Raw genomic sequence first — 24,676 nt, 5'->3', positions numbered from 1 at the left:
ATCTGTACCCTACTAAGATTTTTAACTAATTTTCACAACTGCCCATATAACCATTGTTATACATCTATCAGAACACAAAGCCTGCCCATCTTTATTTTATACAGTGCTCGTGAATTAGTCACGATGTAGCTCACTCTAAGAGTGATATCAAACTCAAACACATTTCATCAACTTAAATTGTAATTTCAAATTAAATAAAATCTTTTACTTGCCTGTATCAACTACTCAGAAGGTATGCATTGTCTACACTACAACAACAGTTTAAAATATCCCTATTGTTTCAGTTATCTCTTGCTTTGTAACACCTGAAACTTAGTGGCTTAAAATAACAATCATTTATTTGCTCATAATTCTGTAATTTGGGTAGAGCTTGGTGAACACAGGTGGTCTCTTCCCAGTGTTTCTAATGGTGGGACAGCTCCCTTGAGGATGGAGTAGCTCCTCTACTCCCAACTGGATTTCACTAGCATGGCTGCCAAATTGGTGCTGGCTGTCATCCAGGTGCATCCCTGGGACTGCTGGTGCTTGAAAGGGCAAGCTCTCAGATTCTATTTCAGCCAATCGGGACCTGGATCCTATTTCACCCAATCGGAGCTTAGTCCCTCTCTCCCCTCCAGTCAGCAAGGACACCCACCACCTCTGGACCCTGCCAACTGACCAAAGCCACGACTCATCACCCCCCAAATACCCCCAGGCCCAGCCAATCAGCCAGGGCCACGGCCATCACCCCCACCTCAAACCGCCCGGGAAACCCATAAAACCTTTGTTCTGGGGAAAACGTGCTCTCTTTCTCTGGCATCTTGCCACTGCGTTGGTGTAGATGAGAGATTGAGCTTGAGCTAGCTCGAATAAAGGCTCTCTGCTTTTGCATCGGTGTTGGCTCCTTGGTGGTCTTCTGGGATTCGTGACTTTGGGCACAACAGTGCTCAGTGCCTGTATTGGTTTGCTAGGGCTGCCATAACAAAATACCAAAGACTGGGTGGCTTAAACAACAGAAATTTGTTTTCTCATAGCTCTGTAGACTGGAAGTCTGAGATCAGGGTGCCAGCATGGTTGGGTTGATCATGTTGCGAGTTTTCCACTTGTATTCAGAAGACCTATTCTTTGCGCAAATGGGGGTGGGAAGTAAAGTGTACAATCTCTCTGGTGTGTCTTCTTATAATTGCACTAATCCCATCATGAAGGCTCCACCCTCATGACCTCATCTAACCCTTATTACTTCCCAAAGGTCCCATCTCCAAATACCATCACATTGGGGGGGTAGGACTTTAACATATAAATTTGGGGGGAGGGGGACACAAACATTAGGCCCAAATAGTGCTCCTCCATGTGACTAGGTTGGGTTTTAGTAGCATGATAGTTTTCTAGTAGTCAGTCATTATACAGGGTATTTGACTTCCACCAGTCGGCAAAAACCAAATGTGCCAGGCATTCTGAAGGCTTTGGCCCAGAGTTGGCCCAGAGTCACTTCTGTCACATTGTCAAATTTTCTGTAAGCAGGTTTTGAGGCCAGCCCAGATTCAAGGGGAAGGGACTGCATAAGGGTCTGAATGCTGAGATGCGTGACTCAAATAGGCCACCAAAATAACCATACCGTTCTTTTGTTATCCTATCAATTTCTCTCATATGTGACAGTGGCTTCCATGCTTATCTTTCTGTCCAAAATGTCTCTTCTCTCTTACTAGCAATGGCTCATTGTCTTGCCAATTGGTTTCAGCCCCGGGCAAGTTCACTATGAATTCAATGAGACCGAGGAATGACAATGGAACGTTCTTGGGGTGAAAGGGTTTATACTCAACTTTATTCCCACAGTGGCAAGTCAATCACTAGATTCCTGTCCACTCAGGGGGAGTCTGCATGCAGCAAGCAGGTCTCTGCCTCAGGGCCTCTCTGCTCCCGCAGCTGTCTCAGTCTCTGCACTTGGCGCTGCCACCACTCCAGTCTTCTCTCTGCTCTCCTGCAGCCTTGCAGCCCTGCAGCTGTGCCACAGTGTCACCCAGAGTACTGGGCAGAGATCTTTATATAGAGTCAATAGCAACGTATGCCCACATGTGAGCTGACTAGGGCCAGGTGAGAAACCTGGCCATAGGAACCTTCACTTTATCCACACCCATCAACCTCTTATCTTCCCTTCGTCTACCCAATTCTGTATCCTACAAATCTAAACATCCTAAACTGATGGAGAGAAATGGAACTAACAAAGCCAGAATCCTTTGGTTGTGGAGGAAGAAGACAGTAGCAATAATGTTTGCCCCTTCCTACTTGAATAATGGAGGCCTTTGCCAGGGGAAACAGTACTTTAAGTCTACAGCCATTCTGTGTACTATGACTGTCTCGCTGTATATAAGTTGATAATTCCCAAGACCTCTATTAGGACAGCTGAGATGCAAACAAGCACAGAAAGTAGACTCTCTCTTATTTCTCCCAGGAAGATTCTTGGGTGTGAGAGGAAAACGGGCAAAGGGGAGAGAAAAGAAAAGAGAGAGGAAGAGAAAATAGAGACAGGAAGGAAGACTACATGAAAGATAAAATTATGGACATAACGTATGCACATTTCCTTAACCAGGGAGACTCTCCAGGAATTCTATTTCTATGTCATATAAAAGCTTTTTAAAAATAATATTTGAGATTTAATAGAACTTCCTGAGTTTGAATCAGAGATGAGGAGAAGCTCCTGGGCTCTGTGAGCACAGTCTGAAAATGTCTGACTTTCTTGGCTTCAGTGTATTTGTAACTTTTGCTCCCTCAAGTCCCCTCCCTCCTCATGGGCTCTCCACATGTTTTTCAGCTTTAGTTTCTGTTTTCCCCAGGTCTAATTTTCAAGACGGAGAATATGGTTGTATTTAATTTCAGGTTTGCAGATACTCGGCAGGTTGCTGGACCCTTTGTCCAATAACCTCTCAGTTTGTGGATTGTTTGGCATAGAAAATAGCTGTTTCTGGGCAAGGTTCAGCATAGGCCTGCCTCCCTCAAAGGTGCAGAAGCTGCAAGGCTGGACAGTTTCCTTTGAAAGGGGATGGTGAGCAGGTCAGGTTCTGTGATTGATAGCTGCCAATTCTAGAACATCTCTCTAGATTCATCTTCTGAAGTAAACCTTACCTCCTCCTTTCCAAACTACAGTTGACACTTGAACAAGGGTTTGAACTCTGTAGGTATGCTTATACTAGGATTTTTTTTTTCAATAAATATATTGGAAAACATTTTGGAGATTTGAAATGATTTGAAAAAAACATTTTCTTTTCTTTAGCTTACTTTATCGTAACAATACAGTATATATAATACATATACACACAAAATATGCTTTAATTGACTGTTTATGTTATTCATAATGCTTCCAGTCAACAGCAGGATAACTGTAGCTAAGTTTTGGGGAAGTCAAGTGTGCAGATTTTTCCCCACTGTTCAAGGATCAACTGTACTGGTAAATCCTTAGCAGATGCTATTTCATGCCTCCAGGCCTTTGTACATTCCATTTCCTCTGCAAAGAAGTGTGCCCTTCATACATTCCACTGCCTGGAAGACTTTTTGCTTCCCTCTGGAGTTGGTTCTAAAGTCATGAAATTGTGACAGAGGAAAACTAAATTCAATCTCTAAAATTTAAGACTAAAGTTAACTTGAAAATAAAGTCAAGTAGACCCCAAAGCCTTTAACATTAACAGGTGGGAGTTTCTTTTATTCTCCCCCTTTTCTCAGTCTCAGGGACAGAGTTCACACAGAAAGCTGATTTTGCAGAACCCAAGACATACTGCTCCAGGGTACTGAGGAGGAACCAATAAAAACAAAAAACAGTTGAACTGGCAAAAGAATGTCTGCTTGGATCCCTGCAAGCTGCCAGTCTGTGTGTCTGCGGTCCTGAACACCACAGACTCTTCCCACGATTTCCCCTTTAAAAGCCTTTTTACTTGTGCTTCAGGACCATGGTTCTTTAAGGCATGAGCCTGCTACTCCTCATTTCCTAGCAAATTAATAAACCATCCTTTTCCTTTACTTAAAACTTAGTTATTATGTTCTGTGATTTGACTTCGGTGACAAAGACCCGTTTTTAGTAACATCTGTTAGACTTTCATCCTCCTTTTTAACATAAACAGATTTTTAGACAAGTGGCTCTGCATTCACACTCACACCCAAGGAAATTTCACTCCAGAGCTCTGCCACAAAACGCTATAGGTGTTACTCTCAAAAGAAACTGAAATCTTTTTCCAAGAGATTCTTACTACCCAACTCTACACGCGGAACCGCAAAGACGCCCAGCCCTTCCTCCCGAGGGCGCAGCGCGGAGAAACTACGCATGCTCAGAGCGTGGGCGCACAGTGTGCCCGCCCCTTCCAGGCTCCGCGGAAGCCGCGCTTCCCACGACCCTCGGCGCGCAGAAGTCGGTCGCTACCTGCAGGTTTCGGCCGGGAAGAGGCGATCAAGGCGCCTGCGTAACGGGCAACATGGCTCAGGCCGGGAGTAAGGTAGAGAGAACGCCCGGCTTGGACCCTGCGGGTGCCGGGGATCCGGAGACTGTGGTTCGGAGGCAGGAATTATGAGATCAGGGCAGGGCCGGGGACCGAGGAAAGCGGGGAGGTCACGGCGGGCCATAGGGCTGATCATGGGCTGGAGCAGGCGTGCTGGGTCTGAGGGGTGCGCTGTGGGAAGAGCTGGGATATGGAGTCTGAAACCCCGAACTGGAGCCTGGCACGCTCCCGACCCTCTGTGCCTCCCGCCTCCTCTGCCTTCCCACCCTTTCACTTCCGCTCCACCCATCGTCTCACATCCCTCCACGCTTCGCCTTCCCTCTCTCCCAGCCACCCTTTAACCGCTCTTACTCCACTCCTTCTGAGCCTGGCTCTTTTTTTAACATGAGAATGGAAGTTAGCTGTGATACGCACCCATCCCACAGACTTGTAAAACTTCAGAGAGGGCCTTTGAGTAAAATTACTTGAAATGTAAAATGCCATATTATTTATTACCTCTGTAATCTAATATCTCGCATTTATTGAAAACTTACTCCGTGCGAGGCATTTATCTTAACGTTCGTTCCCATCTCAATTGTCACAACAAGCTCATAAAGTGAAAACAATTATCCCCAATCAACAGGTGAGAAAACGCAGACATGAAGTCATTAGCCCAGGTTCACCCAGTCCATTAAGGGTGGAACTCGAACATAGGCTTTCTGGTTCAGAGCCCTGGAAAAGGTCTGTGTTGCTAGGAGTATACGACCGTCAGTGTCCTGGATGAATGACATGTTACGGTAAATTAAAAAAAGATTTTTTTTTTCAGTGTACGTGGAGAGTGGTAGTTGTCTCCACTAGAGGGAGGTGTTTTCCAGAGTTCATCCATCCTTCTACCCAACTGTCCAAAGGCTTGGCTCTTTACCCGGCATCTGGTATACAGGATGGAATTGGAGCAACTGATCCCCAGTTCCCTTAACTCCCCCTTGGGAAAAGTTGATTAAAACAATTATGACCATATGAAGCCACTCATCTCCTTTGTTCCTCCTCTTTCAGCTGCTGAAAACTGCAGCTCTAGGGAAGCAATTGTTTATGGCAGGTGGACTTACAGCAAGATTCTAACAACCTACCTGTTATTGCTTTGCTGTATAAATGAAGAACTGATATGCTGCCTGCTTTCTTTCCTGGTTATTGCTGCCAGAGAGGAACTTGAAGTAATACATAGGCGATTCTTCCCGACAAAAAGGTCCATATTGTGAAACCCCGTGATGCCATTTTTTTCAATACCTGATTCCTAGTCAAAGACCCTTAGTCCTCTGACCCAGAGTTTTCTGGTTTAAAAGTAGTCTTTACACACATGTATTCGATAAGTGCGGCAATGTATTTTGGGACTCAGATTTTTTTAAGATTCTTATGCTCAGGGCACTGAAACTACGGTGGCTTGCCAATGAGTTTCAGCCCCCAGGCAAGTTCACTATGGATTCAGTGTGACCAAAGAAAATGTCAGTAAAACATTCTTGAGGTGAAAGGGTTATACCCAACTTTATTTCTACAGTGGCAGGTCAGTCACTAGAATCCCGTTCACTCTGAGCGAGTCTGCATGCAGCAAGCCGGTATCTGCCTCTGGGCCCCTCTGTCTGCACAGCACAGCCGTCCGATGGGCCTCTCTGCCTGCACAGTCGTCCCACACAGCTGTCCTCTGGGCCTCTATCCTTGGCACTGCCACCACTCCAGCCTCTGCTGTGCTTGCCTGCAGCCTTGCAGCTGTGCCACCCTGTCACCCAGAGCACTGGGTGGAGCTCCTTATATAGAGTCAATAGCAACGTATTGCCCACATGTGTGTATTGAGCTAGCCAGCCAGGACCAGGTGAGAATCCTGCCCACAGGACCTTTCATTTTATCCACATACGGGATGTAGATTTTGTACTCACAGGAAATTTGTAGTTTATTACCACCTTTTTTTCCAAGCATGCTATCTTTACTCCAGAAATCTCTTAATTTTAGTGCATTATGTTCAGTGTTTTGTAAACTAGGGAAATACTTAGTCTCCATTTTCCATGTGTTGCCTGAGATATGACCAAATGTAGAAAGCATCTGTAACTCCCCTGATAGGAACTCATTCAGGTTTTTCAAACATTTTTGGGGCTAGGAGATCACTGCTTCGGAAAACAGTGGTTATTTTTTATTGTTATTTTTCCCATTATGCGAGTCATCTAATTTCCCTGTAACTTTCATCTGTTAATCTTACTATCTTTTTGTAACAGCTGTCCAATATTTGGGAGGAACTACGACTTACCCTAAGTCGTCTCTCAGGTGGCTGAAATATTGAGTTTTTTCAAACTGTTCCTCACATCACAGGTTCCCCAGATCCTTTCCTAACCTGCTCATTTCATGTTCAGTTATAGTCTTATAAGATATGATGCTCAGAACTGCTCACAGTTTATCAAATGTGGCCTGACCAGTACAAAGCACAGGTGAGACTATCAGTCAGTGTCAAGGAATGTTAACTCTTGGCAAGACCGGGGATCTCATTTAGTCTATCAACTGCTTCCTGTCTCTGTGACTTAAAAGTGAAATTAAGTGACATTCCCAAGGACTCATAGTTAGTTGGTTATAACGATGGGACTGAATCTCAGGTCCCCAGATTCTTAATCTGGTCTTTTTTCATCATAAGGCCTTTCTCTTCCTTCCTTGAATTCAATACACTATTGATAACAGCCTAAAATATTTTGGAGGATAGAATGAGACAGGTGGGGGAGAAAGTAATGCTATAGCCATGCAATACTGGTGACTTGATTTATAATCCACCCTGACATTGCGAGATGCTATTTGTTCAGTTAACTCAGTTAAATTTTTGATGCCAAATACAGAACTTTACATGTAACCATTTATGTTTAGTTTCCCCTATTTCCTACATACATGGTTGATAATACCTAATGACTTTGTCTTTATTTGTGGTCCCTTTTACATGTCATTCCCCTTATTCACATGAATGACTCCTACTCATTCTTCTAAACTCACCCGGGGAGCAGATCCAGGAAGCCTTTTCCTCCTCCGTATCTCTCCTCTAGCTGCTCCACTAGTCTTGTTCAGATGCCTCTGTGTGCTCTCTTGGTGCACACAGCCCTCGAATATTCTGGTATGATTTGTTTGTGTGTCTTTGTCCCCTAGTAGAATAGATTTGGTACATTGTGCACCTCTGTCCTGGAATATTCTGGTATTATTTGTTTGTGTGTCTTTGTCCCCTACTAGAATAGACTTGGTGTCTTAGTCTTCATTTTTGATGTCCAGTTGACAAACTGATTCAAATGGTTGGGGTGTATCGTTTTAGCATATATAGATTGTTGTAGCAGTGACCTACTGCCACAAAAATGCTTCATAACAGATTACACCCCAAATCAGGGGCTTACAGCAAAAGCATTTATTATCACGCTTTTGAGTCTGCAGATCAACTGCAGTTGGTCTGATGTATTTTGGGGTCAGTTGTACTGGAGTTAGTTCTGGCTTGCAGGTTGTTTTCAGATCTGGGTTTATTTTTGGGCTCAGGCCCAAGGAGCAGCAGCTGCCTGGAATGTGCTCCTGTCCTGACTTTTGAACTTTTGGACAATACTAGGACTAAAGTTTCTCCACGGTGAACACTTATATGTCTTAAATACCTTCGCTAAGTAGAAAACCTCCCCTCTCTTTATTGTGCAATCCCAAAGTATCAGTACAGATTCTGTGGGTGAAATAAGCAGAGGACATACCTCTTTTTTCTTTTTTTATGACCGTAATTAACATTGTCTTAAACAGTCTTTGGGACTTTTGTTTTAGGCAGCTGTTGTGCTATGTATGGATGTGGGCTTTGCCATGAGTAACTCTGTTCCTGGTGAGGAATCCCCGTTTGAATTAGCAAAGAAGGTGATGATCATGTTTTTACAGCGACAGGTAAGTTTGAGATTGGTCTTGAGCTTGTAACTCATGTTTTAGCTGCTTGTGTCTCCACTTGGTAATGCATGACACCCGCTTGTTTAAAATGTCCAGCCTGTGTTTTTGAGAATCTGAGGAATCTCTTACATACACTCACAAATGAATCCAGCTACCACTAGTGCCTGACATTTTTTTCTTCTCTTGTTTTGGTCCCTCCACTGGGTATTACAGTTTTTATCAGAAAAAAGGGCAATGTAAAGTAATGCTTAAAGGTATAATCTCCAGAGCCAGATGGCCATTTACTAAGCTTGTGATCTTGGACTTCAACTGCTTTATGCCTGTTCCAATTACCTTTTGCTGGTAATAGACTATCCCAGAACTTAATGTTTTAAGGGACTTTTTAAATCATCTCTAATGGTTCTGTGAGATGACTGGGTGGCTCGGTTGGGTCATTTTCTCCTGAGGCCTCTTGTACAGATACACTTAGGTGGTGGCTGGGGCTGAGTCATCTGAATGCTAAACTGGGCTAGATGTCCCAAGATGACTCAATCCCATGGCTGGTAGCTATGAGCTCTGTTGGGGTTGTCCATCAGAACCCTTACATGTGGTCTTCTCCATGTAGCTTGGGATTCTCACAATATAGTAGCTGGTTCTAAGAAGGACTGTCCCAAGAGTGGATACATTAAGAGACCTGCCCATATGGCTTATGACTCAGCTTTAGGAAGTCATTTCTGCTGCTAGTAGTCAAGCAAGTCTCTAAAGGTTAGCTCACATTCACAGGGTTGTGGGTGGGGGGCATATGAATTAGACTGCTCTGTTGATTTCTGCCCCTCCTACCTGGCATGACTGCTACTTTTGCTCAGGCCGTGAAGTTGTGTTGCTTTCTCTGGGTACTGCTGCTCCTTTGGGACACCTCTGCTCCTTCTTCTAAGTGTTGTCCTTTCCACTGGGTGCAATTACCTCCCTCTGTCATCCTAGATCTTAACAAATTCTGATACCCTGGAGGTCTTAATGTGTCCACAGAGAAGAGAATGCCTCTAAGCCTCTTGTTGGTTACAGTAATTTGTGCTGGTTGTAGTCAAGCAGTGCTGCCATGCCTCAAGGTAGTATAGAATTTTTTTTTTTTTTTAAGAGAAATAGTGCTTGCAGTTCTTATTTTTGGCTCTGCCTCTTCCATGGGAGTCTGAGTGAATGTGAAAGGCGGGGGACAAAACCCGGTGCCAGTCTCATTCTGCACTCAATTTTCTCCCCTCTCCTGATGGAGGTTTTGTTTCTGAGCAAGATTACCTTGTCTTGAGATGAATTCTTGTCCAGGAGGCAGATAGAATTCTAGCTCGCGTTCCCCACAGGTGTGCTGGGGACGTGTTGGAACCTTGGCACCTGGGACCTTTTTTTCATGCCCACCTGTAATTGTAGCTGAAATTACTAACAGACTGGGGAGTTTAACAGATCAAAACAGAAGTGAAGAAGGACAGAATTCCATGCTCTTCCCAGATAGCACTCTTCCCACTGGTGTAAAAGGTTTATGTTAAGTTAATAAATAGGTGGGAATAGGACTGCCTTTTGTGTCAGATACTGTTTTTTGTATCTGATATTTTATTATGAAATTTTTATGAAACATATTTTATTATGAAATTTTCTTAAGAGGCAAGTACAGAGAATAATGGAACACTTTCCCATTGTTTAACATTGTACAGTACTTAAGTTTTATATTTGTTAGATTTCTTTTGCTTAAAAATTAAAATATTAACGTAAATTTGAAGGCCCATATGTACGCCTTCCCAAGCCTTCGTTTTTTCTCCTTTCTTCAGAATTTTCATAGTTATTACCATGCATATTTTATACTTTTGGACAAAAGTATATCTATAAGTAATATTTAGTATTGTGTGAAGCTCTCAAAAGTGTATATAATGTAATTATGTGATGCATATAATTCTGCAACTTTTTTTTTTTTCAACCTTACATTTTTGAGATTGATTCACATTGATAAACATTGTACAAGTTTATTCAATTACTGGGCTGTAATATATTCCATTGTGTAACTGTTCTGCAGTGGGTTTTTGCCTTTGCCTGTTGATGGTCGTTTCTTTCCAGTTTTTCCCTGTTATAAACAGTGCTGAAGTGAACTTTCTAGTCGATAGTCTGTCTCCTTGGATACATGAGCAAGAGGCAAGAATTTCTCTGTAGTATATAAACCCTGTAAGTGACATTGCTGGGGTATAGGATATGCCAACAGAAACTTTTGTTTTTAAAATCTCTGGAAAATTTAAACCTTGGACAATAATTCCAGAAAGATGGGCTAAAATGATTTTCAAATTATCCATAATTAGTTTTCACTGAGAACTAAGAGTCTGTTTTGTCTGAAAGTCATTAAGACCAGTTACCGCCCTCCCTTTTCCCTACCCTAAATTGTGCTGAAATGAAGGATGGGACCTATAATCAATGGAAAAGCCTAGCCATGTAGCCCAATGTTCTGTTGTTGACAGTGGCACCAGGGACCTACTATAGTGAGGCGGGGTTGTCTTGCTTCCTGAAGGCTAGGTGTCTAAATGCCTTCCAGCTGGTACTCTTTACTCTTTGGTTTTCAACCTACTGACATTCTTCTCTAGGTATTTGCTGCGCGCAAGGATGAAATTGCCCTAGTCCTTTTTGGCACAGATGGCACTAAGAACGCCCTTGCTTGTAAGGATCAGTATCAGAACATCACTGTGCACCGACACCTGATGCTACCAGATTTTGACTTGCTGGAGGACATTGAAAGAAAAATCCAACCAGGTTCTCAACAAGCTGACTGTATCCTTTTTCAACCAGAGAAGACTCTTTTAAGAAATGCCTCCTAATCTGGAGAATGATAGTCTAGTTTGGTGAGGGTCTCTAATAAGAGTCCCAGCTCTGAGTATATGCTCATATTTGGCTCTGAGGACATGGAAGTGATGTGTGTTAGAATTTAATAATGATAGTAATCAGCTTGGGTTGGGTGTCTGGGCTCTAGGTCCTCCAGTCACTTGCTCCTTCTCTGCACTAGGGAAACTGAGAGGTTGGGGGGCATTGGAAGTGGAAATACCAGGGGGTATATGTGTGTGTTGACCATGTGCCATGTGCATAGGGCTTCATGCTGGTGATGGTTAGAAGTGTTAGATGTACAGAAAATATTTTTAGAAAAAGTATAGCATTAGCATTCTCTATGCTTTCCTGGATGGAGAATTTTTTTGTCCAAAATCAGACTGATATCCAAACTGTGAGATTTCCAATTTCTTCCACAGGTGTCATGATTGTAAGAGATTACTGTTGTTTTTCTAAACAGTAGTGCCATTCTTGATCACTGGGAGGTGCTGCTTGCCAAGAGTGACTTACAAATGCTGTATTGTGGCTCACTTCATGTTTAAGAATGGACTGTAATCACAAAGTGTGGCTTCTAGGTGCTGCAAAATGGCATCATAATTTTGTTTAACTGAATGGAATATGTTAGATTACCTTTTGGTTTATTTGATTTTTCCTGATTATGTTTCAGGATATATACTTTGATATATAGCATATGCTAATATATGTTAGTGAAATAAACTTTGGAGAAAGACACTTCAGCAAGTAGTTTCAAATCATCATATAGTCAGCCCAGAGTCCCCAGTTTCCAGCACAGTTGTCTACACTGGAAAAAAGATGCATATTTTTGGGATAAAGGAACTGTTTGGTGATACCTTCTGCCCTTAACTAGCTGAGTCCTGGATGCACTCATCGTGTGCATGGATGTGATTAAACAAGAAACTGTGTAAGTGTCTCAGATGAAAAGAGTTGGAAATGAACTTTTCTATGAAAATTGTATGGATTGATTCAGCGCCTTCTGTGATCCAGTCAAGCAGGATGTTTGCACAGCTAAAGAAACATATGATAGAATTCACTGATTCAGTTCCATCTCCCTTTTTTAAAAGATGGGGAATTTGTCTGGGAGAAATAAATGTTTGGCTTATTTCAAGTTCCTTTCTATTTGACTTAGGCTAATTATCAGGAATTCTGAAATGCACTAAAGGGTATGGTCCATTTGTTACTGAAATTACAGTTGACCCTTGAACAGTGCAGGGCTTAGGGATGCAGACCCCCACGCAGTTGAAAATCCATGTGTAACTTTTGACTCCCCAGAAACTTAATTACTGGTGGCCTACTGTTGATTTTATAATAGTAAATGATAAAATAACCTGATATCTACAGATATTTTATGCATTCATGACATATCTAACTTTTTCTTTAGTTTCTTCAGTACTTCTAGGCTACAAAGCTCGTCTGCAAGTTTTTTCAAATTGTTGCATATCTACAAAAATATTTCCAGTACATCTACTGAAATGTGTTTATTAAAATATTGAAATGTATTTATTGAAAAAAATCTGTGTACAAGTGAACCTGTCCATTTCAAACTTGTCTAGTTCAAGAAGTCAAGTGCAAATGCATAGTAACTGGCCAGCTTCCTAATTCATTACTTATTTAATTACTGTGCCTTTCAAATGTATGTCTTTAAGTACACACACACACACACACGCACACACACACACACACCACCACCACCACCACCACCACCACCCCCAACCCCTTGCCCTTTAAATCAATTGTTAGGAAAAGATTTGCACTGAAATCTCAGGCTTCAATTTGTATTATAATTTCTCAATTTCTGTACATACTATGCAAAATCTTGCCACTAGCCCTGTGAGTAGAATCAGAGCAGGGTGTTTGGAAGGTGAACCCTTGCAAGGCAGTGGTTGTAGTACACGTGAGTTCCTCATTTATATCCTGCCTGTGTGGAGGCTGGAAGGGATCCTTTCTAAGCATAGTGACCGTATCTTTAGCTGAAGTTAGAGTTGGGAATTCAAGGGATGTAATATTTCCATAATGCTCAGAAATTTTCCCAAGAGTTTAAAAGTATGGGTTATACTCAGGTTGATTATTGTTTAGTAGGAACTTAATAGTAGAGCATCAACAATACGTGGACTTCTGGAAAGTACTCAGTTTGTTAAGTACGTTTAGATTCATTCCTTAACCTCTTTTTGTTCAGTGACCAAGTGCATTTGAATCTATAGGAAATAATTCAGGAGAAAGATTTGTTAATGTGATAACTCTTTGTTTTAGAGGGAAGAAGTTTGAGAAGAGGCATATTGAAGTGTTCACTGACCTCAGCAGCCCATTCAGCAAAGATCGTCTGGATACTATAATTAGTAACTTGAAGATAACCGGCATCTCCCTGCAGTTCTTGTAAGACCGTAAGAATAATGTTTGTAGACAAATCCTATGCTCTCCTGATGCAGTGAGCGCGACCCCTTTCTAGAACATTTGGTTCCCAAGAATCTTCTCTTTCTGCTGAGTGAAAGCTGTCAGATGACTGACCTCGGCAAACATTCACTGATTACTCTCTGTGTTTTAGGAACTCTCCCGAGTTTTGGTGATAAAGCGCAGAAAGTCACAGTGAAGCAGGAATTAGGTCAGTGGCAGATCGTTTGTTGGTGGCTGTTCTTGGACTCAAAGAATTGAGGAATTCTTGAGGACATTTAAGTTCATTTCCTGCCTACGTAGCGGACTTTACCCAAATAATTATCAAATGGATGGTGTCTTAAACAGTTCAGGAGTACTGTGTCTTACAGTAAATATTTTTAGGGTAGAGAGGAATGTCAATGTAGGAATAATTTTAAACATGTCATGCTTATTTTTAACTTTTTCATATCTAAGGGATATACATGTATACATAAAATATAACTTGTTTATGAGTATTTAAAGATAAGGCATACAAATTTGAACAGAAAATGTATTTCACAGTTTGTAAGGGAGAGAGTCTCTCCTTCCTTGAATTTCCTCCGTGGCATTTACTTTCTTTATCTTACATCTCTAGAAGAAAGTTCTTTTTCACTACACTAATCTCTTTCCTGCCCCAGCTGAAACCAGTTTTTTCTTGTCCTATTTTTGGTGAAAGCAGAGTGATGGTATAAGATGTTGAATAATTAGTCTTCTGAGGGCACTCATTTTTCAGATCGAGAGCTATACCAAGAAGCCTCAGCTCAGAGTGGTAAGCTTTTGGCTTCTTTATAATGCCTGCCATGGGGAATTAAGAGCCTCTCTTGCATGTATTAAGACTACTGAGGGACATCTTTCTGCAGAACTGTAGAAAAATAGTTCAGAATAATCCATCAAACTGTTACTTGTTAAGACGGTACTTGCAAGAAATTCAGTGGTTTTTAAGTGACACTTATTACTGACTTGAGGTTTTCTTAGCACTTCAGAAGCCCAGCTTGGCTTCTGATCCTGTTCATAAGTTCAGGATGCCTTTATATGGTTGAAGCATTCTGCACTTCTGTCAGTGTCATTGGAAAGGGTTACTGTTTTTTGTATGAGCAGTACTGTAAAGCACGCTGAAGAGAGAACATAGCCTTTTCTTCTGCTTGCTTATTTGACAGGTTGTATTTTTTTCTTGGGTAATATGCTTTTTTTCTTTGCTACAAATGTCCAGCATACAACATAGGGTTTTTGGTTTTATTGTTCGGTGTATTCCATATATGACTAATCTGGTGGACTAAAAAAATACCAAAAATACAGCAGGCCAGAGAGGCACTGTATTCTGAGCAGGTTGCTCCTTGGACTTAGTTTTTAGGTGCTTCTGCTGACACTGAAAGTTTTTTATTTCTGGTCTGATGCAGGTTAAGAAGAACTCTTATTGTAACTTCTGGGATAACTTTCTGACTCTTCATTTTCGTATCATTCTTTCCTTCGTCCTGGTTGCTGTTACGGAAACAGCAGTAGCCTGATGCAAAACCACTGTGCCATAGCTTGCTGCCTGGAAACTCTTTATTTGATAGGGAATGCAGGACATGCATATCTGTCATGCTGCACATACATAGGAAAAAATTTTAACAGGAAGCCGTATTTTAGTTATGGCAAGTCAGGTGATAGAGAAGTCACCTTAAAAATAACCATTTATGTAGGAGTGACCAACAGGTAATACTGAGTGTACTGAAAAGATTGATGAATTCAGCTATTTGGGTTTCCAGGGCCAAAAGGGGAACCTTGCCCTTTGAATCATGACAAAGTCTTTGCTTCATCACTTATTAGCTGTGCAGCTCTGGCCAACTGATTTAATCTCTGTAGCTTCAGTTTCCTCCTAGAAAGTTGAGGTAGAAATCTCTATCCACCTAATATATAAGGATTAAATGAGATTGCTTACACGAAAGCATTTCTAAAATGCCATATTGAGTATTATCATAAAATGTATTTGCATGGTTTATTTTTCAGTTTGTATATAGATTGTTAAATATTCCCATGACTGGTAATCCCAATCTAGTTATAATCTCCTTTCAGTCAAACAACTGGAGTGAAACACAAGGAGAAAATTGATTTTACTTATCTCTGTCAATTAACTGATTTCTGTATGGGAATTCTATATCTGTAGTAATAATAACATTATTTGAGTGTTAAGTATCTTATACATATTCTTTTATTTAATCCTTATAGTAACATTGAGGGATCATTAACGGGCATTCATTTATTTATTTTTGTCAGCCTAGAATATCAACCAGCCTTTTTCTAGGAAGCATTCCTTCCTAAAGTTTTAACTTTAACCTCTTGGCTTGAATGAGGACTGATATCTTGTTGATCTGGCCCCCAGGGTACCACTGATACCTGTTTTCTTGAATTTGAGACTAGAGCATTAAACACTCAGTCCCTCTTTGCTAGTGGAACTGGGTAATGTGAGCTTGAATGTGTTCAGAGGCAATGTGAGGAAACTAGTCAGAGTGAAGCCAGCAAAAAGGCAAATGAAGATCAAATATTGAGATAGTGAGAGGATCAGGTAGTCCTTGTGGTGTTTGAGACTGTCTAGTCATCCTAAGTCCATATGCAATCCTGCCCTTCAATTATTTGTTTATGTAAGCCTATAACTCCCCTTTTACTGAATCAAAGAGGCTTAGTCACTTGAAACTGATAGAATATTGGTTACGGTGGGTAAGTGCCATTTGACAGATGAGAAATGTAAAGCTCAGAGAGGTTGACTGACATGCCCATTTTCACATAACCAGTGAGTGATAGTTGCAGGACTGAAACCTAGCTTATTTGGCTGCAGAGCTTGTCTTAACTTCTGCTGATCTTTTCCTGATAGTTTGCCTTTCCCAGTTGTCAAGGAAGATGGAACTGGGGACAGACAAAACGGCAGTATGCACTCAGACCACGATGGACCCTCCTTTCCTCTAAAAGGAATTACTGAGCAGCAAAAAAAAGGCATTCAGGTGGTGAAAGAAGTAATGATGTCTTTAGAAGGTGTGGATGGACTGGATGAAATTTATTCCTTCAGGTGAGAAGTAAAAACACTGATTACAACTTTTCAATTGTAACCATATAAATTTCTCTTTTGATCAGACAGCTCCTTAATGCTTTTCTTTTTCTAGGCAACTCTTGATTTAGCAGTTGTTCTTTAATAAATATTCTGATTTGCATTAAAGAAATGGTGTACCAACCCTAGTCCCTTTTATTAGGTTTGTGTGGTTGGCACAAGATTTCTTGTTTATTTCTAGGACGGTGTCAGTGAAGTTTGGAAAGATTCAACAAAGTCAAAATGTAAAAGATGAGGTGGTGGATTTATTCTTTTTGCCAAGCTTAGTCTTTAGGCACATTTCTTGGGCCCTTTCTTATCGTACACCTACAAAAAACATTCCTAATTATAAGAAGTGGTGTCATATTTGAGATACTCAGAATCCTCTTACCCTCTGACTTAGGTTTCAGGAGGGAGGCAGTGAACTATCACATAGTGACTTTTTTAAAACTTTTGCTCACAAAATAGTTTGGTCAGACAAAACAAAACAAAAAACCCAAAATATAAAGAACTTATAACCTGTTTATTAACGTGGGTTTTGTAAAGGCAGAAATGACTTAAGAAATGTGAAATACCTGAAGTACCATATAACAATAAAGCAAACTGCTTTTTTTTAACCATTCAGTTAGAGACTATGGGAAACACTCTCTCTTTTATCCATGTTATTCTTGGTTGAAATTGGACATACACATATTTTGTACAAAGAACCTGGAGGGGTCAAAAACATCTAAAACAGTATGTGTTTGAGGAGCCTGAGTAAATGTGGCAATAGAATACTTTAGCACACGGTGTGGCTTGTGGAGTTTCAGATTCTCAGGGATAATACCACTTGATGTTCACGAATTCCAGTTGTCAATAAGTACACAAAGTACATACATTTTAAGCAAAGTTCTTAATTGAACTGAAGTTTCAACAATCATGATTTTTTGAGTAGCTATAGTGTGTATCTGCTTTAATTCTTTTCCTCAATCAACCACAATTTTTAAAGATTTCCGGTAAACTATAATTGACAAGCAGTATATCTTGATTTTCTGAATGCAGACACCCTTGAAAAATTGTAGGTAAAAGAGAGTTTTGGAAATGGAATGGTAGTTTCCCAAGTGGTTGACAAAGGAATCAGTGAGGATCCTATAAAGGGATGTTTCTAGTCCTGTGGGAATACATGTCTTAAGCTAACATATTCACCACAACATAAATAAAATTATGGGCCAATACAAATTATTTTTTGACGAGGTTATTTTCCTGTATCATAGAAAGAAGGGAAATTACTATCTATGTATTATCCTAGCAATTTGGAGTCACTTTGATTTTAGGTCTGCCATAAAGGTGAAGACCAGAACTTTGCCATCTGATATATTATCCACATGTGGCTGTTTAGAACATTTCCGTCATCACAGAGAATTGTACTGGATAGCACTGGACTGGACTTATCCTCATGTAGAAGATCTTAGAGGAAGATAATTTGACTTCTGCTGTGGGTGGAGGTGGTTCAAATCTACTACAAAGATGATCCATTTGTTCTTAGAGGTTATGTATTAGATGCTAGCCTTTAGGACTTCCCTGGAACAAAATCCAAATCTCATGGTGGTTTTAGACATGACTCATAATTGAACTAGTGTTCTACAGGACAGGTTAGACCTGGTTCAGACCCATTCATTCCCCAACAAATCCAAAGCCACGGTGTACCATTAACTTGGGAAGTAAGGTATCAGGCAGAATATCTGTTATTGTTGTAGATTATTTCTGAGAATTGGAGTTTCTTGAGGATAATGACTGGATAATGTCAGACAATTCAGTGCCTCTTTGTAGATCTGTTTTTCATTTGTACAAAGGGATCAGTCATAGTCAAGACTATATGCTTAGAATCTGTGTTTGGTCATTAATTTCTTAGTGAATACCACAGATTCTACCTATCCCCTATAGTTTTCTCTGTTGTCTTAGATTAAGAACCAGATACAAATAGAATCAGTCTTCACTTATGTTCAAATGAAGTAGCACTCTCCATTGTGTTTGCTACTTCCCAATTCCTCTTCTTCCCAGTAAGAAACCTGGAGCTATCTACTTTACCAAAAGACTAAATATGGACTAAGTTTCTTTATCCTCTGTAGAGTCCTTATTAACTCTCCATTGTGTGCATATACATAGCATATCTTTTATTTTAGAGAGTGGAATTAATGAATTGTAGAGTTATAAGCAGTGATGTTAGGATGGTACCCACCCTTCGATATCCTAGAGCAGGATTTTTATCCTCAGGTTCATAGTTTTCAGGAAGTTAGTGAACCCTTTAAATTATGTGCAGACTTATTTATGAATCTGCTTTTATCATGTCCTCAGAATGTCCTTGGTCCTGAAAAATGTTAAGAACCGATGGCTGACTTCAAAGAAAAGATTGAGTAGGGGAAAACAGAGATGCTTGTTTTCACCTGTCAGTAAAGTAATTCAACTCCATCCTTCTAGGCCAACTCAGTTGTATTCTGGCTCTCTCCCAACTTGTGGTTGTCATTTTCCTACCATGCCCTGCTGTTCTCTCTCTATGATCAACAACAATTCACTGCTCATTATAGAAAGCTAAGTGTATCATCCAGTACAAGTTAATATTTTTAAATTGTTGCTTTCTTTACATATTTTTCCCTAAGTGATAGTCTGAGACAACTGTGTGTCTTTAAGAAAATTGAGAAGAGTTCCATGCGTTGGCCCTGCGACCTGACCATTGGCTCCAATTTGTGTATAAAGATTGTGGCTTATAAATCGGTAAGTGATAGGTACACATTTTTTAAACAAGTGGTTATCAAGCAGGCACACATGCTTATATAAGGAACTTACAATTCATGTGTGGGTTATTCAATGCCATAATTCCTGCTTCTCTAAATGCTCTTCCTGTTCATTTAATTTCTATTTCGCTTTTATGTAAAAGACATACTAGGATAGGAAGTTTTAATAATTGTCTATATAAGAGGTTGATTTCCTCCTCTTTCTCCTTCTTTCCATTGATAATTGTTAATCATGAGTTCTAGGCCTCTCTTTTTAAAAGAAAGAAAATGGAATGCATTAAGTTGTGTCATTATAGTATCATAGCAGAAATACAGATATACACCAGAGTTAATAAGTTCAGAGTTTTGAAAACTCAGTCACGCCTAGTTCAGTTATAAATGATCTGAAAGTAACATTTATGAAGTATCAAAAAATTTTGACTTGTTACTGTGAAATGGCCTTTTGTAGTACATGTACGTTTGTACCTAATAGCATACTTTTAAAAATGATTGCTTTTGATAATTCTTTGTTGAAATTCTAGTTTGAGTGTGTGCCTCTGATCCATGCCTCCACATGACCCTCCTTGCCGTTTTTCTTTAAAACTGAATATATACAGACTGAGTATATAAAACATTTAAATACAGAAAATACACAAAAACATGTTTTATATATTCAGGTTTTATACATTCATGAAAACCTAGTAGGTACTTCTTTATTTTGGGTCCCATCAAGGTCTAGCATTATGTCCTAGGAATGAGAATACAGTCTCTTCCCCTTCTTTATCCCAGCTTCCTTTTCAAATTTCCTTACTGATTTCTCTCTCCTTTTCTTCTCTATTGAAAAACTGTGATAACAAATTGTATAGTCATTTTTTTATGTAGACAGTTTGAAGATTTTATATAAAAGGTGTTTGCATATATAAAGATATTAATATTTACCTGTGGATTACTCTGGGGAGAAATGAAATGTAGGAAGAGTTATGAAATAAAAATTTCTACAAAGGGCAAGAGCAAACAAAACCATTTAGTTAGAGTAATTGTTTTAGAGTTTTTTCTGTAAAGCAGAGAGTATTTTAAGTTTTCATCTTTCATTGATTGGAATCCTAGCTTTCCTTGTTCTCCATTTATTTTTCTTTGGGAAATAAGATTTTACAGGAAAAACTTAAGTGTTGGACATTTGTGGATGCAAGAACCCTTAAAAAAGAAGATATACGAAAAGAAACGGTTTATTACTTGAATGACGATGATGAAACAGAAGTTTCAATAAATGATACTATCCAAGGTATGCCAATAAAATTTTCACTTTTACCTATATAAGATTTTATTCAAGGTGATTTGAGGCAGGCAAGGGTTTGTATTATTTTTTAGACATAATTATCTGAGTTCTAGAGGCACAACTATTTGAGGGGAACATGAAGTACTAAGTTCTTCAGCTCAACTGTTGGGTCTTAGGCAAGGTGGTTCCCAGGAGTACGCTCGGATATTCTGTCTCTGAATTTTAAATGTCTCAAGTGACAGGAGTTAATGCTGGGTTTTATTTTAAAATTTGAAACATACTAGCTTGGAGAATACTTACATTAATGGGCTAAAGCACTTGTTCACTCTATTTTACTTTTGACATCTATGGTGATTATTCTTCTGAGTGCCAATTTCAGGTCTCACATCCTGCCAGGCTCTCTTAAGCTTATTTAGGGATAAGAAATATTACTTATGTTTGTTATATTGCTTTATGTTCATATATTTTACCCACTTGATTTGTATAGTGTGTCTAGGTGGCATCTCTCTTCAGAGGGCTTAGAAACTAGCTCAGAATGCCTGGAATTTCAAGAGCTAAAATTACAAGATACCAGATAATGGATAAATAGAAACTAGTATCTTCAGATCAATTTATTACCAGGTTGTATGCTACCCAGTATAGTTTAAATTTTCAAGCCTTGAAAAAAATGTGTTTCATCTGTAGCACTGTATCTCAGTGTTTGTGTGTATTTGTTGCTGTCATAGGGCTGGGTTGTGGACAGTGGCTCAAGGTGATGGTGGTTATGATTCCCTTCTTTCTTCTGATGGATTATGTGTAGAATGTAATTCATATCCTACAATCTCTACTAATTCTTTAATTCAATTTAGTAGTATGGTGTAGTTAAGAACATGAATTTTGGTGTCAGACCTGTGTTAGAGTCAAGACTCTAATCACTTGCTAATCATTTGATCCTAGCAAAATGACTGGCCCATAGTAGGAAGAATAGCATGATTAAAGGCATAAGACCAGGAAAGTAGAGGTTCACCTAGTGATATCAAGTAGTTGGGTTGGTGTATTAGATATACACAGTTTAGAACTCGAGGGTAGTATCTAATAGACAACAAGAATTTTCCTTTTTCTTCTTCATAACAACCTAATGAAGCAGGAACTCTTGTTTCCATTTTACAGATAAGAGAATTGAGGCCAAAAGACATTCATCAACATATTTCATGTCATATATTTAGTAACTAGCAGAACTTGAACCCAGGGCTGTCCTGCTTCAGAGTCTGTGTTTGTGCATACTGTTGTGAATTAGGAAGTGCTTTGAATGACAGGCTGAAGACCTCACACTTAGTTATTGTTTTGAGGAGCAGTGTGTCCAGGGGCTGCTTTTAGGATGATTAATATGACAGTTGGGTGCAGGATGCATTGGAAGGAGAAGGGATTAGAGATGTGGGTGCCAACTCTATGGTTGCAAGCCAAAAGAGCCGGCTCTCAGTATCTTAGGCAAAAAGGAAATTTACTGGTGGAGAAATGGAGAGGGAAGAGTTACACGTTGTTGGAGTTCAAAGAGCATGGACGTGCAGCTTTTCACCCTATCCTGTTGCAGTTACCACGTGCTTCCTCTGCCCGCCCTCCACTCTGTACTCCCCAGTATATAGAGTTCTCTTTCTTAGAGGGACTAACATGCACATCTGGGAAAAAAGAACATAGTTCTATGTTATAGTCTATTCTGTACTTTTTGTCACGTACAAAAGTTAGAGTTCTTGATTTGTCCTTGAAATAGATGAAGCAGAAAACACAAGACAGTTTTAATTAAAGTTTTCAAGTTACTACTAAAAAAGATTCAAGAAAGAAGGTATCTGATGACAGAAGAGAGAAAAACACATTTGATTTAAGAGATACCACTCTTTATCATATGCTTATACATTTCCCTGTTAAGTTTTTGAAATTTTTGTTTTTATCACCAGCTTTTTTTTTAAGACATATATGAAAATAGAAATGTTTCTTTTTAAATACCTGTAATCAACAAAATGACAGGAACAAATAAACATTGGATCACAGAGTCTACCCTCAAACACATGTTTCTTTGAGTAAAGATTTATGTGCTTTTCCTTTCCCTTTACCCAAGGCCAGAATCCTTGGATTTTGATGGTCCTTCTCTCCACCAAACATATAAATCTGTGCATCAAAAGGACATGACCTTTCATGGAACAGAGGCCCTGGAACAGGATTGAAGTGTTCTTAAGAAACCAAGAGCCTGTATTTGTATGAATAACCTTAAGTAATTAAAAAGAGACAGTCTAGTCCCAGAAATAAAATAAATTTAAATGCAGAGAAATATCTTAACTTATCAAGTGAATGTTCCTAAATAGAATTTTGGCTTCCATTAGGGATTTGTACATCTCCACCATGCATTTTTGAGAACATTTTATTCTGAAAATTTCCTGTGGGCATTTTTCTCTGTGGGTCTCCAGGTTTCTGAACAAACATGTTCTTGTTATTATGTTTATAAGTCATGCTTGGGTGTTAAGTCAACCGTGGTTTATCTTTGGAGGATACCTAGTACGTTGCATTGGCTGCATTCTTTCTTCTGGGTGGATGATCATGAAGGTAACTAGACTGTAGAAGATGCTACTTAAAAAATGTAATTAGATTTTAATTGTCTCTATATTGTACGTGTTGTTTGTGTATCTGCTATTCCTTTTCCCCCATTGCTCACAAGGGGCAGTAATTTAATTCCAGGGAACAGTACATGAGGCTTGATCTGGAGTGTGCATGTATTGCTAATGTATGTGTAGGGCTATTTCAGCATGTAGAAATGAGGTCCCATATGTCTAACAGATGTTATTCTCTTGTCCTGTAGGCTTCCGCTATGGAAGTAATATAGTTCCTTTCTCTAAAGTGGATGAGAAACAAATGAAATATAAATTGGAGGGGAAGTGCTTCTCTGTGTTGGGATTTTGTAGATCTTCTCAGGTATGGTACTTACTCTACTAATTATAAACAAAATAAACGAGCTCTTTTCCTCATTTGAGATGCTATGCTTTTGATTCATCCTTTTATTTACAACATATATTTTTTTCACTTGTGTTTTCTTTAATGTAGCCTGGGGATTAGAATTAATATCTTTGAATTTTTTTTTAATATCTTTGATTTTTGAAGAAAAAAACCAAGATATAGAAGTCTTAGCGTGAATCAGAAGACTAGATCCAATTAAAAGTTACTTCTCAGCTTTGCTATTGGTCATAGCTCATAGTAGCCTTAAAAAAAACACATCCAGTCCTTTGTTATTTTTGCTTTCTCTGAGCTGTTATGCATAATACAGTGTTTTAGAGGAATGAAGGTCTAATTGAGTTTTGAATGACCTCAGGCCTCGTAGGATATCATTAATTTATGCCAGTCACCCTTCTTCTCAGTGCCCAACAAAAATGTCTATGATGTGAAACTGTCCTTAAATCGTATGTTTTTTAGACACCAATGCAAGAATACATAAAATAGACACAGTAGAAAATGCAGTGAAGGCCATATTCTGTTCTAGGTACAACATACTATTCTAGGAAGAGTTACTAAAGATTCTTGGAGATCCTAGATGAAATGCTCTTGAGAGAGACAACCAAAGAGAATGAATAAGTATACACTGTATCTTTCAGGATGAAGTGATTTTTGTTGGTTATAGAGGAATTCAAGTGCAAATTACAAAATGAACATAAATATTACCCAGTATACTGGATTTGACCTTTGTAATGTTGCCTTAGCATATCATCCCTGTGTATTTCAGTGGTAGGATAATTCAGTGAGGTTTAGGAGAGAGTTTTCCATGATATGCCCAAAGTGTTAGATAAATTTTTAAAACTCATAAGCCGAAAATTGGGAGTATTTACTTAAATCACTAAGATTTTAATGGTGAGATAAATACTTTTTGGAAGTTGAGAATTTCTAGTAATTCTCTAACAAAATACACTAAATATGCATTTCTTCAAAATAAAGTTATTTGCTTTGGAAGTTATAT

The 24,676-nt window shown here is 39.4% G+C and overlaps 1 protein-coding gene across 2 annotated transcripts in view; it reads left to right on the top strand.

The window, feature by feature from the left end:
* Positions 1-4,300: 4,300 nt before the first annotated feature.
* Positions 4,301-24,676, top strand: part of XRCC5 (X-ray repair cross complementing 5) — a 92,646-nt gene continuing 72,270 nt past the window's right edge. The window contains exons 1-9 of one of the 2 annotated variants that reach the window (XM_037016439.2): positions 4,301-4,457; positions 8,250-8,363; positions 10,955-11,138; positions 12,063-12,111; positions 13,458-13,580; positions 16,468-16,659; positions 19,314-19,428; positions 20,574-20,709; positions 23,531-23,643. In XM_037016439.2, the coding sequence (XP_036872334.1) occupies positions 4,437-4,457; positions 8,250-8,363; positions 10,955-11,138; positions 12,063-12,111; positions 13,458-13,580; positions 16,468-16,659; positions 19,314-19,428; positions 20,574-20,709; positions 23,531-23,643 (1,047 nt within the window). In that variant the 5' untranslated portion in view covers positions 4,301-4,436. The remainder of the gene's footprint in view (positions 4,458-8,249; positions 8,364-10,954; positions 11,139-12,062; positions 12,112-13,457; positions 13,581-16,467; positions 16,660-19,313; positions 19,429-20,573; positions 20,710-23,530; positions 23,644-24,676) is intronic. The other variant, XM_037016440.2, reaches the window with a different exon arrangement.

The sequence above is a fragment of the Manis javanica genome, chromosome 12, assembly GCF_040802235.1.
Source record: "Manis javanica isolate MJ-LG chromosome 12, MJ_LKY, whole genome shotgun sequence".
In the NCBI taxonomy this organism is placed as follows: domain Eukaryota; kingdom Metazoa; phylum Chordata; class Mammalia; order Pholidota; family Manidae; genus Manis; species Manis javanica.
Note: the sequence above shows the minus strand (reverse complement) of the source record. Positions and strands in the feature narration are given on the sequence as shown.